Below are 14,125 nucleotides of genomic sequence, written 5' to 3' on the forward strand. Positions count from 1 at the left end.
GCCCTGTCTGGCTGCCTCTGGCTGACAGATTTTATGGTGAATAAACGAACGTCTTTCAGGACAGGTTGGGGCTTTTCCTCCTCTCCCTGTCCCCACACACACATCTGCAGGCCCAGGGCACTGGCGCTCCCCACCTCCCAGGATCTTCCTGGAATTTATGGCTCAGGCACCCATGGCTGAGCTCAAGCAGGGCAGGGGGCACTGGGGAACTGGGAGCATGGGGGGCATTGGGGCACAGCGCTGCCAGCACACCCGGCTGCTACGCCAGCCAAGAGCGGCGCTGCCTCCCCACAAATCCCACTGTGCACATACAGGAGAGGACAGCACAGGTCTCCCCACCACACACTATATATAGTCTCCATTGCACACAGTCACAGGGAGCCAGCCATCCTAATATCTGGCCTCCTTCACGAGGCTTACCCAAGATTACTGTCAGAGCTTAAGAGACAAATGCAAATGCCAAGGTCCTGGCTGCCCACAGCCTTCACCTGGCAGGTGGGAGCCCCAGGCAGCTTTCCAAAGGGTTTGGCTCAGGCACAACTCCTGCAGAAGGCACAGCCTCAGCACCCAGACCCCGACCCAGAGGCACTTGTGCAGGCTGGAAAATCAGAGGCACGAAAGATGCCTCGCACGCACATGCAGCGGAAAGGGCTTTACAAAAGTGTACCATTCTCTTGAGGTGCAACAACGTCGGCCTATTATTAGAAATACTCAAGCCAGAAACCGTAAATGTGACTCAGGTCAAACACAGATGTTGCACGTTCCCAAGTCCACACTCCAGCCCCCAGCAGGAAACAGGCTGCCAGCGTGGGGCCGGGCCACGCCGTCCCCGTGTCCCCAGTGCCATCTTTTGCTGTGCAGCCAAGGCCATCCTCACCCAAAGTGCCAACAGGACAAACCTCTCCAACAGCGTGTGGGTCTGGAGGCAGAGCCCACCCTGTGCAAGCACGCTGCAGGGGATTGCAACACACAGCTAACACCGCAGGGATGCAGTGGGGGACTCAGCCACCAGAGCAGTCTCTCTGTTTGGCACCAAGCCGTGGGAGCTCCTTGTCCCTCCGTGCCCCTTCCCTGACAACCAACAGAAGCACTGCTTGCGTCCTGGCACTGCACTGAGCCCCAGCAGCCCCGCTGCCCTGTGCCCACCCCAGCCACCAGCATGCTGCCTCCCTGCGACACCCGGGGGGGGACACATAGCAGAGCTCTGGGACACCTGGCACTGCCTCCTCTACCAGCAGGACCCTGGGCACACACAGCCCTGGCCCCGAAGCTACCAATGCAGCAGTGGGACCGACCGCTTGGTCAGATGGGCAGCCCCCAGTTGTCCCCACATGCCACCAATGGTGCTGAACACCGAACCTCAGCAACCGGGAGAACAAGGAAGAATTTGTGAACGACGGCCACGACTCAGAGCAATACGGTAAATCTAATCTACCCTTCCACCCTCTTTTGGCTTGCAAGTCAGGCAGCTCATTCTTTTTCCTCTCTGGGTTCTCAGGAGAATTCTCTCTGCTAATTTCTTCTTTCCTGTAAACAAACTTCAAATGAAACTTTCATTAGAAAACAGAGCACAATCCATTACCATCGCCTGTCTCAGGACCGGCCCCAGCCCCACGCCACGCGTGGCACAGAGGGAGGTGGCAGTGCCCACCCTGTGCCTCCAGCCCGGGGCCCCGCAGCCGCTGCCTGCTTCCTTCCTGCCGTCCCCAGCTCTGCACGGGGATCTCCCCAGCCTGCAGCCAGGTCCCATCGCTTTGTTTCCAGCGACGAAGGCACCGAGCGATCAAGGGTCAGGCAGCGTGCGTGCAGCTCTTCTGCTAAAGGGAAGTCAGATCCTGCGGGTGCGCTCACAAACCACACCCAAAAGCCAGGGCTGCAGGCACCGCCGGGTTTGGAAAAACAACGTCCTCGCTCCTCTTCTTATCTACAGTCCAATATTCACAGCTGCTTTACAGACGCTCACAGCCAATGTTTTTGTACTGGCAAAGGCAGGCGCTCACATGTGCAGAGTGAACGCTTGGTGTTTTGTCCCACCAAGCACCACGCATCTTCAAGAGCCGTCTGCACGCACCTCTGCCCAACCCCTCAGCTCCCCTCCTAACTGGGAAGCTCTTCTCCCAGCCACAGAGCTCTCTGCCCTTCCCACACAGCGGCTCCAGCAATGGGACGTGGGCTGTGGGGTTCACCTGCAGCAGGGCAGCTCCCGCAGCACTGCTGGGCAAGCACGGGGCAGGGGAGCTGCTCCAGTGACCACACCTCAGCCATGCATGCAGGGCTATCGGTAACCTGCTTACTTTACAGCTTGGCTCAATTTCTCAGCGACTGCCTTGCAAACATCTCTCCCATCACTGACACTCTGTGCCTTACGCTACGTATTCCAGGCTCCACTTGTCAGCACAGTTTATTTTCTCTTCTCTTTCTGAAGTCTTTTATTTGAAAACACACCCTGTCACACCACAGCCGGACTTTCCTGGTGCAGCGGAACAGGAGCTGAGCAGTGTGTATCCCTCAGCAGCAGCGATGCTTTAGGAGCAACAAAGATGATGCACAGCCCGGGGATCCCAGGCACAGCAGCTCATGCTGGAAGGAGCCATTGGTAAACAGCCACTGGGAAGGAGTCACTGGGAGAGAGCCATTAGAGAGAGGCCAGTAGGAAGGTGGCCTCGTCTTCATCTCAGCCACTGTTTAAACCCAGCCCTCTGAGCATGCCAAGAAGGTACTGAACCAGATTTGACCCTAACTTAACCAGTTCAGCACAGAGAAAGGCTTACTAATTGAAGATAAACGCTCCTGGTCAAGGATTGGTACCACAGCCATGATGAGCACGGTGCTTGCTGCTCTGGGAATCGCTCGGTGTGAGGGAACACGGCTGAGGGGCAGCGATCTGTGACCACCAATGTACGCACCAACCAAACATCCCGGGCGCTCTTTGTCAAGTACGTACATCCTCACTGACTGACATTTCTGCTGATCTGAACGAGCACTTTGCTACTTCCCAAAACACTGGCTGGAAGAGTTAATCTGCAACGTGAACAACAAATGGAAGAGGAAGGGAGGACCATCACCTCTGCGCACACACACACACACACACACACACACATCTGAGCTCCCTTCCTCCGGGCGCATCACCCACCGAACGCACGGGCAGGGCGGGGGTCGCGGGCTCTCCCGGCTCCTGCTGTTCAGCGGGGAGGTGCTGAACGTGGGGCCGGGCGCGGGAGGGAGAAGAGAGCAGAGCGTCCGCGGGGTTCTGCCCCTGCTCTGCCCCTGCTCTTTCCTTGCCCTACCCCTACACGCTCCCTGCCCCGCACGCCCGCCGCACCGAGCTCTCCCCACGCCGAACACGCGTTCGCTTTGCATGCCGGTCGACGCTTCCGCCGCGGTGCCGGCCAGCAACCGGGTCCGGCGGGCACGGGCGGACAGCGGCCGCCGGCAGCGGGACGCGGCCCCGCCACTTCAGCGCGGGACCCGGGGCCGCGCGGAGCGGCTCCCCGCGTTCTCCCTGCCCGGCCCGGTCCCGCCGCCCTCCGCCCGAGGCTCCCGGCCGCTCCCGGCGCAAATCCTCCGCCGGCCCCGCGCACGGCCCCGCCGCTGGCAGCCGGGCTTCGGCGTGCGGCGGGGATTGACACGTAAGTAGGGCTTTACCTCGAGGGAGGAAGCTATTTCCAGCGCAATCCCCGCCCGGGGCCGGTGCCGGGGCCGGGGGAGCGACGCGGCGATGGCGGCGTCGGCGCGGGGCCGGTGCCCGGGAATTAATGGGGCCGGAGCGCTCCCGCCGCCGCCTCCTCCCACTTTCTTGTGGGCTTTTGTGCTCTTCCGGGGAAGGGGGAGCCGCGCCGGGCGCGGGGAAGGACGCGCTAACCTTAACCCTTCCCGCAGCCCCGCCGAGCCGCAACTTCCCGGGGAAGCGGCCGCTCCCTCCCCCCGCCGGCGGCCCCGGAGTTGGGGAACGGCCCCCGCCCCGCACCGCCCCGCACCGCCCCGCCGCCCCCGCGCATCCCCCGCACCGCCGCCCCCACCGGAGCCGCAGCCGGAGCCTACCTGGAGCGGGGCCCGGGCCCTGCCGGCTTGCGCCAGCCCGGCGGCGCGGCTCGGAGCGCGGGGCGGGGAGCGGCGAAGGGACGGAGGGACGGAAGGGACGGAGGGAGGGGGCCCGGGCTGGCGGCGCTCCGGAGAGGCTGACAACCAGCTGCTGCCCGGGGAGAGGGGCCGGCGCTGCGGAGCGCGTCACTCCCGGCTCCCGGGGGGGGCCGGGGAGGCGGAGGGGGGCGAGCGGGGCCCGGCCGCGGGCGGAGGGGGCGGAGGCGGCGGCGGGGGAAGGGGAGCGGGGCCGCGGGGGGCGGGCGCACCGGGCCGGGCGCGGCGGGGGGCGCGGGGAGCCGCGCCTGGAAGAGCACATTGTGGAGGGCCGGGGAGGGCCCTTCCTCCGGGAGGAAGAGACAATGTCCAGGGCCGGGCGCCTGCTGGAGAGCGGCGAGAATGCACGGCGCGGCTCGGTACGGCTCGGCACCGCCGCGACTGCACCCCGCCCGGGCTCCCCCGGCAGGGCACGGCCCCGGGGGTGCGCCGCGCCCGGCTCGGCTCGCCTCGGCCGTGTCCCGCTGCCCCGGCCCAGCTCGGTCCCGGAGCCGTGGGCTGGCGAACGGCGAGACCCCGGGAGCGGGACCCCGGGACTGGGGCCGGCTCCTCACCTCCGCCCGGCTGCGGGCGCGGTGGGCGCACGGTGCCCAGGCCACACGTCGGCTGCATCCTTTTGTTTCACACGCATCCCCTCCTCGCTCCGGTGGGAGAGCAGAGGGAGAGCACCCGCTCCGTGAGCAACACAGCTCTGCGCAGGGCTCAGCCGTTGTTCTGCAGCTGCTCCTGGGGCTGCCCGGTGGGGCAGTGCTTGCTGACCTCCTCCTGGACATCGCACCTCAGTGTCCCTCCATCCCCAGCTCGCTCTGTGCCTCCGGTCCTTGATGGCTATTAGGGGAATTTTGATGAAATAAGCCCGGCAGTAGGGCCTTCACCACCGCCAAGGATGAGAACTGCACATCCCTGTTTATTGCTTGTTGGTGCCCATGTCCAATTGCGATGTGCGTTAACCACAGCACTGCTGGGAGGAGAAGGTCAGGGAGCGCTGTGCTGAGCCCCGTGGGGTGGGGGCCTGAATGGGCACCGTGGGCAATCATGGCTCACCCTTCCCTAGCTCGAGCTGAAGGGCAGCAGTGGAGCCCCGGGGTCCCTGCGGTGGGAGGGCAGCGGCTGCACTCGCTTCCAGCTCGATGGCTGCCGCTCCTCCCTGAAGCTAAAATAAAATCCTGACCATTTAAGGTGAACAGGAGGCTTGCGGTGGACCTCGGAAGGGTTTTAACCCCTTCCCATTGCTGGGCTTTGTTTATTCCTCACGCTCCCTTCGCTTCGAGCTAGACCACGCGGCAGAGCCAGCCCCCTGCACCGGGCACACAGCAGCGAGGGCGCGAGCCTGAAGCGGCCGCTGTGTTGCCTCACCATGTGGACACTTATTTTATACTAAGTGCCTTTGTGTGGGCTAGGTTAATCCACTTTGGAAATGGATTAACCTAAATTTTGCATCGGCAAACTTAGCGTGGAACAGACGCATCCATTCGGGAAGAGAGGGTGGAGGAGCAGGCAGGGCTGCAGGCAGGAACCCTTCCAGTGCCGGCTGCGGGACCCGACCCCGGTGGGGTCACCGCCGCACAAGCGGGGTCACGAGCCCGACAGAAATGCCATTGTTTGTGGCAGTGCCTGCGGCCGCCAGGCCGGCACAGCAAGGCTGGGCACGGAAATGGGGCTCCTGTGGGAGGGAGAGCTCTGAAAAACGGCAACTGGAGCGCCCTTCTGGGGGGGATCCTTCGGGTTCAAACCGTGGAGGGGGAAATAACTGGCAATTAGGTATAGGATCCGTAATGATCATTTATCAAGTTGTCAGGAATAGGGTAAGTGCCTTACAGAACTGTGCTTTAAAAAAAAAAAAAAAAACATAATAAACCGGTACTACTGCTATTATATTATATATAAAACACATCAAATATATTATTTATAAGTCGCTTCCTTCCCTCGGCGCGTTCATTACCTCTGAACCCTGCAAACCCTTCCCTGTGGGCACACACATCCCTGCGACTCCCTGCCTGCCTGCCCACACAGAACCAAGCCTTGCCCACAGGGCTGCCTCCTGCACACCCAGCACCACGCCACGAGGGGCTGCTGGCAGCACCCGACCTCATCCTCCAGTGCTTCCCAGGGCACGCAGGCAGCACCGGGCTGCTCTCAGACCCAGGGCTTCTGCCTGTAGGAACACTGTTGGTGAGTGTGAGCAGAGAGATCTGCAGAGGACTGCGTGACGTGGGATCTGGCTCTCATGCTGAAGGAGACACTGACTCAGGGGTGACCTTGTGCACGGTTACTTGATGTTCTTGTGCCTCTGGAAGTGGGTTAAACAACAAATGGCACCTCCTGCACCTACCGCTCCGTGACCACCAAACCCTACTGGGTGATGAGCATTAAAAATGCAAAGCTTTGCCAAGTGATGCCTGTAAGGAAAGCAGGACAGCAAGGGGCAGGGTCACAGCCCCACGGCATGAGGGGAGGTGTGACTTCTGCCTGCATTGTGTTTTAGTTCCCTGGCATTCAGAGCAGAGTCAGGAAGAAATGGGGAGAAGGGGCTTGGGAAGCTTTGTTACAGAGCAGATCTGCGTGGGCTGAGGGCTGTGCTCCCCTTTCTCGTGGTCACTCCTTCTGCAGAAGCAACAGCTGTTGGCATTTGGCATATGCACAAATAGAAGTGCTCTTTTTTTTTTTTTTCCTTCTTCAAGGGCGAAGGCCAAGAGGTGGAAGGGAAACACAGCACACCTCAGGGTGCCCCAGTCCCAGCAAAGCAGCAGGAAGGAGCTGCTTCTGCAGGTGGAACGTGCCTTCCTCGGGAGCCCAGGGGAGAGCTGGATGCCAGTACCAGGGATCCATATTTCACCCCCACACAGGATCCATATTCCATCCCCACACAGGATCCATATCCCACCCCCTCCAGCTTCTGCTGGAGCACCGCCCCTCAGCACCTCTGCACTGTGCCATAGGTTGACAAAGACTCACAGCTTTTCTCCTAGCCACCACACCAGAACTGAGCCATTTTAACCAACGCTACACCATAACCAACACAAAGCCCATCTTTTGCCATTCTCAAGCCACACCGTGTTTCCAGCATCCATCCCTGTGAGTGCCAGCATTTGCTGGGAGATGCACGCGCCCATCCCCAGCCCTGCAGCACGGCACCCCAGCGAGGCGCACGCCTGCCTGAGCAGGTAGAACAGGAGCAGGAACAAAAGCAAGAACACAACTCAAGGTTACAACGCTGAACCACACAGCTTCATTTTCTGCAGCAACGGAAATCATTAATAACAGTTCACGCTCTCAAAGTAGTTGCCATCCAAGCTCTTGAAGAGCTTTATTAGTGTGCGAGACCTCAGAAGTCTCTCTAAGGTATTAGCCCCTTCTTAAAGGGAGAGGGCAATTAGGAAACGACCATTTGTGTGCCTCGATCAAAGTCAGCACGCAGCACGTCAACGAGTGAAGGGGAGGCAAGGCAGAGAGCCCACAGCCATGGCCTGCCCAAGGCTGCAGGAGGAATGGACCCATCAGGAGCCACAGTGCATTCCCCCAAGCACCTCTCCACCAGTCTGCAGCCGCCAGCAGGATAAGGGACCCGAGCAGTGCCACGTGGTACCTGGTGCAGCCAGCAGCCTTAAAGGACATGTGGTGACTAGTATCATTAGGTTCTGGTAGTGCCACCTCATTCAGTGCCTCCTTCCCATAGGAAATAAGGTGACTTCCCTTAGCAGTGCAGAGTCCGGGCCACAGCATCGCATCTCATGTGGAAGATGCAAGCAGTATTTATCCCAGCCAGCCCACACCTGGATCTCAAATCATTTTGCTTGCATTGAGCACTGCACTGAGCACATACAAAGCTTACCACCAATGCAGCTACAGACACTGAGGGATCTACACAGCTGGAAATGAAACGCCTCCTGCTTTAACCAGCTGGGAACCTCATGGTTAATTCCAATCACAAAAATGAGCTGACCTTCACTGAAAGCAAGCCATTCAGAGAAGTTTGAGACCAGGCTAAATGGTTTGATCATCTGACCTCCTGCATCTCATGAGCCATTAAGGCCAAGGATAAAAGTTTCCCTAAACTGTCTTTGTCAGCTTAAGAGGGGTGGAGGGAAGCTGCAAATGTGCAGAATGAAGTTGTAGGGCTGGACCCACTGCTGCCATGGCTGGAAAGCATGTCCTTCAGGGCAGGATTGAAACGCATCAGCCAAAGCCTTCTCTGCCAGCAGAAGCTGCATCTCCACTAGAGGGCTTTGCTGATGCAGAGCTACGAGTAAGCCTTTCCTGCATCAATTAAATCTGTATTTCCAACAGTTATGTCTGTACTGAACTGGGTAATTTGCATTCAGCGAAACAGTATCTTCCAGATACCTTCAGGGCTGCCCTTTCGTTTTGGTTATTTCTTCAAACCGTGCCCTCATGCTGCAGCCCCCTCCAGCCCTGCAGTGCACACTGTGAGCAGGGAGCCGTGCGCCAGGGTGCAGGACGAGACCCCCTCCTTCCTTCCTCCCTCCCTCCCAGGCACTCACTAGTCAGCGTGGCAAAGCCATGGCAACAAGAGAAAAGCTTCTGTTATTTCACATCCTGCCATTCACTGACTGGGTGACCTTCTGTCAGCAGCCACTGAAGCAACCTTTGGAAATTTTCCGTATCACTTCAACCTGGTTGCTGTGCCTGCCAAGGTAGCAGCCGCACCTCCAGAGCAGAGCAGGTTTGGAGCTCCGTGCATCTCAGCCTGCCGTGTTCCATCCAGTGCTGAGCACTGGCACAAATCACCTGAACAGCGTGGTGTGAAAAATAAACCCGGGGATGAGGCTGAGCGTGATAGAAAAAGATGGTCTGGGAAATGACTGCAATAAAACTCAAATAAGCAACCGGTTAAACACGCTAATGTTTATCGTTTGAAAACGAGGTGGAAGGATCGTTATAGATGAATATTAAATACCTTCATTCCTTTTTTTGCTGCAAGATTGAGAAGGTCAGAAGTTCGGGGGATGTTTCAATGCCTCCTCAGATCCCTGAAATATGGCTAATTCTGCACTGTGCGGAAAGGGAACGGGCCCTCCTGGGCCCTCTCACACATGAGAACTGCTATAAGATTGGAAAGAAGGAAGACTCACAGCCCAGGAGCTCCTGCATGTTCCAGTGAACCCAATTTAAACAGCGTGGGGCACTCATGCCAGAATAGATGTGCTGACTTGAAATATATTGATCTCCACTGATGTGAGAAAATAATCTGACTCCTGTTCTCTGAACGCTTCCATACAGGATGGTGATTTGCTTTCTGGTTCTGTCAATGCTGCAGGAACCCTTCACTGCAGGAACAACCCTGGGAAGAGCTCCTTATTTTGCGATGCTTTTTGTCCCTCGATGCAGACAAAATGCTCTCAGGTTCTTCTGGCAGCAATTCCTGGTGGAGACACTGCTGCCCTGATACTGATATGCTTAACAGCAGTCATAAATTACAGTTACATGCACTTTTTTTTTTCCTCCTGAATAATGAAGTTAAAAGGCCACTTTGGCATAAATTCATTCATTGTTAGCCCCTGTGAAGCAAGCTCCTCCTGGTGCTGCTGCATACAAATAATTGCTTTTGGCAAAAGCCAAGTAGAACACAAGTCACTTGCTTCATTTATTTCTATTATTACCATCAAATGCTGGCTTAGTGCTGGGCAGTGAGGTGGCAGGGCAGCAAGATGAGATAGAGGGACGAGTTCTTAGTGTAAAGTTGGATACATGAAAGCCATGCAGTGTGTATTTGTGAGCATGGTGTTCCTTCCCAGGGGTGGCCATGGCCGTGCCCCTCAGCATCAATGGCACCTGGGTTTTATCCCTGGGTTCCCACCCTGGTATCCTCCTCAGACTGCTGCTACAGTCAGGTATCATAAGGAGTTCCAGTGCTACATGGATCTGAGCAGCAGGGCTGTGATCTTTTGCCATTTTCTCTCAGGAATCTCACTGGAATTTCAGGGACACATTGAAATGTGAATTTTACTTCTTCCAAATAGTTTTTTTCCCTCATCTGCTGCAGCTTAAAAAGCTGCATTGCAACATACCACAGAGAGCAGCAAAGAGGCAAGGAAATAAACTGAAGTACAGTGATTTATGGTCTAGGCCAACCTCTGTGTGTTGCCTCAGCTGGTCCTCTTTTTGTTCCTGCAGGACTTGTGCTTTGATCACAGTCTTCAGGAGTGTTCTTATGAGCAGTACTGTATCTGTTCATCTAGTGGGAGAGCCAGTGCACACTCCTACAGCAAAATTCAGGGTACACACTTCTCACATCTCTGAATCACCAATCCAAAGTTCTCCAAGCAAGCAATCCCATAGATGTAACTTCACAACTCCTAACTCTGTAGGCCTGTCTGCTAGCTTCCATGATACTTTGTGTTATGGAAATAAGAGCAAACTAAGAGTCCTGTTTTCCACCTGCATGAACTGACACAGGAGTTTGGGCAAGCCTCATGGCATACATCTCCTGAATGGAGCTTTGGGGGTGTATAGGAACTGCTGAATCACAGCCTGAGCCTCTGATTGATCACCTGAGGCGAGCACTGAGTCAGCCACAGGAGCACAGGTGAAGGCAATTCAGCTGTGCTGCTGGAAGGAGTGGAGCCAGGCTGCACTTCTCCTAGACCCATTTAAGAGCTGACTGCCAGTGGGGGAGGCTCTCTTCTGGAGATCCCCTCCTCTGGAGTTTCACAGTGAGCCCAGGATACAGGTAAGCATCCTATCTATTCTATTTTAGTATAATAGCTGCGTAGCCAAGCTCTCTGGTATATCTCATGACTATAGCATCTGTATGTTCATTATACAGGGGCCAAGAGGAACAATCCTATCAGTGGAAAAGGTGTAAGTGGTGAGTACACAAACCCCTCAGGCTGTCTTTTACATACGCATCAAACTTAACTTGAAGCAACTGCCTCAAATTCTGAAAAGCGTGACCTGCAGTCCTTGGTGAGGAAAAGGCTGCTGCTTAACGGCACGCACGGCAGCAGGGTCTGCAATCACAGCTCTGCTTTGATTTGCACCCAGACCCAGCAACCGAAAGAAGGGCAGCCCTTGATGCTGCGTGGCCAAGCGGGTCCCGCAGCCCCGGGCTGGAGCTGTCCAGAGTTCTGCCTCCAGCTCCTTCTGAGCAGCTCTGCTGCTGCGGGCAGAACCTCCAGCTTGCTCAGTGTCCAACACCCGCAAAGGGAAACGCTGCGAGGTGCAGCAGTGCTTCCTGCCAGATGTCAGGTTTCAGGAAGGTTTCGCTGCTGCAATGCCAGAGGAGCTCTGTGCCCACCCCTTCGCTCCTGACGGCAGATCAACATCTGCAGTTTCACACCCTGGCACCAGATTCTCTAAGCGATGCCCCCTCGGGTTGCCCCCAGATAAAAAGCATCCGTTGGCACAACTTCACAGCTCAAGCTATCAGCAGTCTTCCCCTCCCTTGCACAATGCAAACTCTTTCATTCCTGTGAACTGGCAGCGGCGTAAGAGATCAGATTGAGGTTTTGGTGTGCTGGAAAGCAGATCCAGCACTGGCTCCCAGTGCCGATTTGTGGGGAGTGAGCAGAACATGCTTTGCTTTTTATAGACTGTTTCCATGGTGCACAGAGGTTCCCACTGCTAATTCTGCAGCTGCAGAACTCCAGAAAATTGCGTAGCCTGGGTTTAATCCTGTGGCATTCTGCCCCTTCTGCTCCAAATCCAAATGCAGTGGCCTGACACCCCCAGCAGCCAACCAAGCTCCCTCCCAGCATGACGTGAGGGCAGATGGTGCTGAGCCCCACCGAGCTGCTGGCCACAACCACCCCACCTGCAAAGGCTCCCAGAAAAACACGAGGAGGTAAAGAGATAAATTCCTATTCCCCATATGTATTTTTAAGACTTCATAGTAGAACCACGTGCCTAAAGAACAAGCAGACTGCTACAATCCATAACAGCAACACCACCCCACTTTCATGGACCAGCACTGGTAGTACATAGTCAAAGCCTGCCCCACCTGGACAAACACAACACTTCCAAAAGCATCTTTCAAACATCTTCCCAAAAGCACCAGCTGCCCCCCAGCCCCAGGAGCAGAAACCCCCCTCGTGCCTTGCACTGCCCTGTGGCAGGGGCATAACTCACCTGCTCCTGTGAATTCATCACCCGCAGCTTCATTTGCTTCAGATAAGTAGAGGTGAGAGGCATGTTGTAGTCGATGATCCCAGAAACCAGAGAGGAAGGTGGTTCGCTCTCTGAAGAACAAAGAAAGAACTTTGTTCAGATACAGAGATGTGGGAGCACAAACCTGCGACATGTTGCCATCATTATCAAACATATGTATTTAGAAGCACTTAAAACCCCTAACTGGAGCCAGTGCCCACTGAGCTGAGATTCCACACGAACGTGACCCAGAGGATAATTACAGAACAGATGTTGTTTTGCAGGAAAAAAAAAGCACTGCTGTCACACCTATGAAAAGCCCACACAATACTGAAATAATTTTTCAGTCTGCCAAACTAAAACCTAACAGAGGAAGAAAGCCAGCCTTGCTGAAGGTCTCAGAAACACTTCCATGCAAATGGGATTGATGCAGAGGGTGATCAGGAATTTCCAGTTTGCTTCGGCATAGCAAAGTCTCACCAGTTTTGCTGGGATTCCCTCAGGTAAGGGTTATCATTAAGGCAACTTATTAAGTGTCTCTATCTGCTGATGAAGATTATTTTTAACACCCTCATTAAAATACATTAAAAGCTTAATTTTAAAAACCTCTAATTTAAATTGTTCCTGTTGATTCCTCTGCCTGCATCACACTGAACTCCAGAGATCACTCTGGATCCAGCCTGCTCCTGCAGATCCCCTTTCCACCCAGCCTAGACAACTCCCAGTAAGGCAAACCCTCCATGAGATTTCTCAGCTCTGTGGTCATCGCTGTGAAGCTCTGCATGCAGGACTTGGAGACCTCTGTAATTATTTCTTCTGTCACAACCTTTACATGACTGTGCGTGTTCAAGAGGAAAGTTGCCTTTTCCCACAGGAAAAGATGCTGGTGAAAAGGGAAATCTCTGTGCCTTTGTACAGATATATGCCAGCACCAGAGGACAAGCCCAGCTTCCCAGCAAGCCCCAAAAGGCTGCGTGTTCTGCCCACCAGAACACAAGTCCAACAGCAGCAAAGGAGGATTTCCAGGAGCTGAAGGTGAACTGGCAGTGGGAGTTTTCCTTTCCTGTCTCAGAACCTCAGTGCCTGCCTTGCATTTTCTGGGGTCACCAGTTTCACAGGCACCTTTGACACAGCCCCTTTTACAAACGGCCTTCACAAAATGTTTTACAGCACCTCAGAAAATCCATCAGCCAGCCCTAATGGGGCTGCTTTTCAGAAATGCTGAATATTGCAAAAGCCCAGTGAAACTCAGCGGACCCGAAGGTGCTTCACACCTCTGGAAATATCAGATCTATTGTGTCTGATTAAGAAATGACCTGACCCAAAAGCATATTGTCCATAGCTGACTTAAACATTACATAGCTTTTGCAAGAGCCTAGTTAAGATCCATGGAAATGCAGAGTTTGCTCTTCAGGTCCTGGGCAGCTGCAGCATCCTGGATAGCTGATGGATACCCACAACTACTCGGGTCGCTGGCTTGCACACACATGGAGCTGCACGGCTTTTAGGAATGTTGTAAACTCAGGAATCTTGTAAACTAACCCCTCGCCTCTTTTCCATGCCTGTGCATCACCGCTCTCCATCATGCTTTGACCTACAAATTAATGACAAGCATTCCTCTGTATACATTAAGCAAGCAAAATAAGCCATTTTTCTGCTCTGTGCAAGGACATCAGCTTGTGACGAAGAGATGCTAAAATCTCAGTGCAAGGAAAGAGCTCCCAGGAACAAAATCTCCTTTGCTCAGTGCTTGTACAGCGAGCAGGGCTCCAGGGAAACAGCTGAGCACCCTCAGACAGGAGCTGGAAGAAGGAGGACCTCAGCGCTCAGCCCTGCCTGAAACCATCCTGGTGTAAACCTGCAGCCATCCCATCAGCAGCAA

The 14,125-nt window shown here is 55.4% G+C and overlaps 1 protein-coding gene across 1 annotated transcript in view; it reads right to left on the minus strand.

The window, feature by feature from the left end:
- NOL4L (nucleolar protein 4 like) overlaps window positions 1-14,125 on the minus strand; it is a gene marked incomplete at both ends in the record, with an annotated part of 46,913 nt that overhangs the window by 12,035 nt on the left and 20,753 nt on the right. Inside the window, one exon of the mRNA XM_079543568.1 lies at window positions 12,226-12,335. Coding sequence (XP_079399694.1) covers window positions 12,226-12,335 — 110 coding nt within the window. The remainder of the gene's footprint in view (window positions 1-12,225; window positions 12,336-14,125) is intronic.

The sequence above is a fragment of the Tetrao urogallus genome, assembly GCF_951394365.1.
Source record: "Tetrao urogallus genome assembly, chromosome: 16".
Taxonomy (NCBI): domain Eukaryota; kingdom Metazoa; phylum Chordata; class Aves; order Galliformes; family Phasianidae; genus Tetrao; species Tetrao urogallus.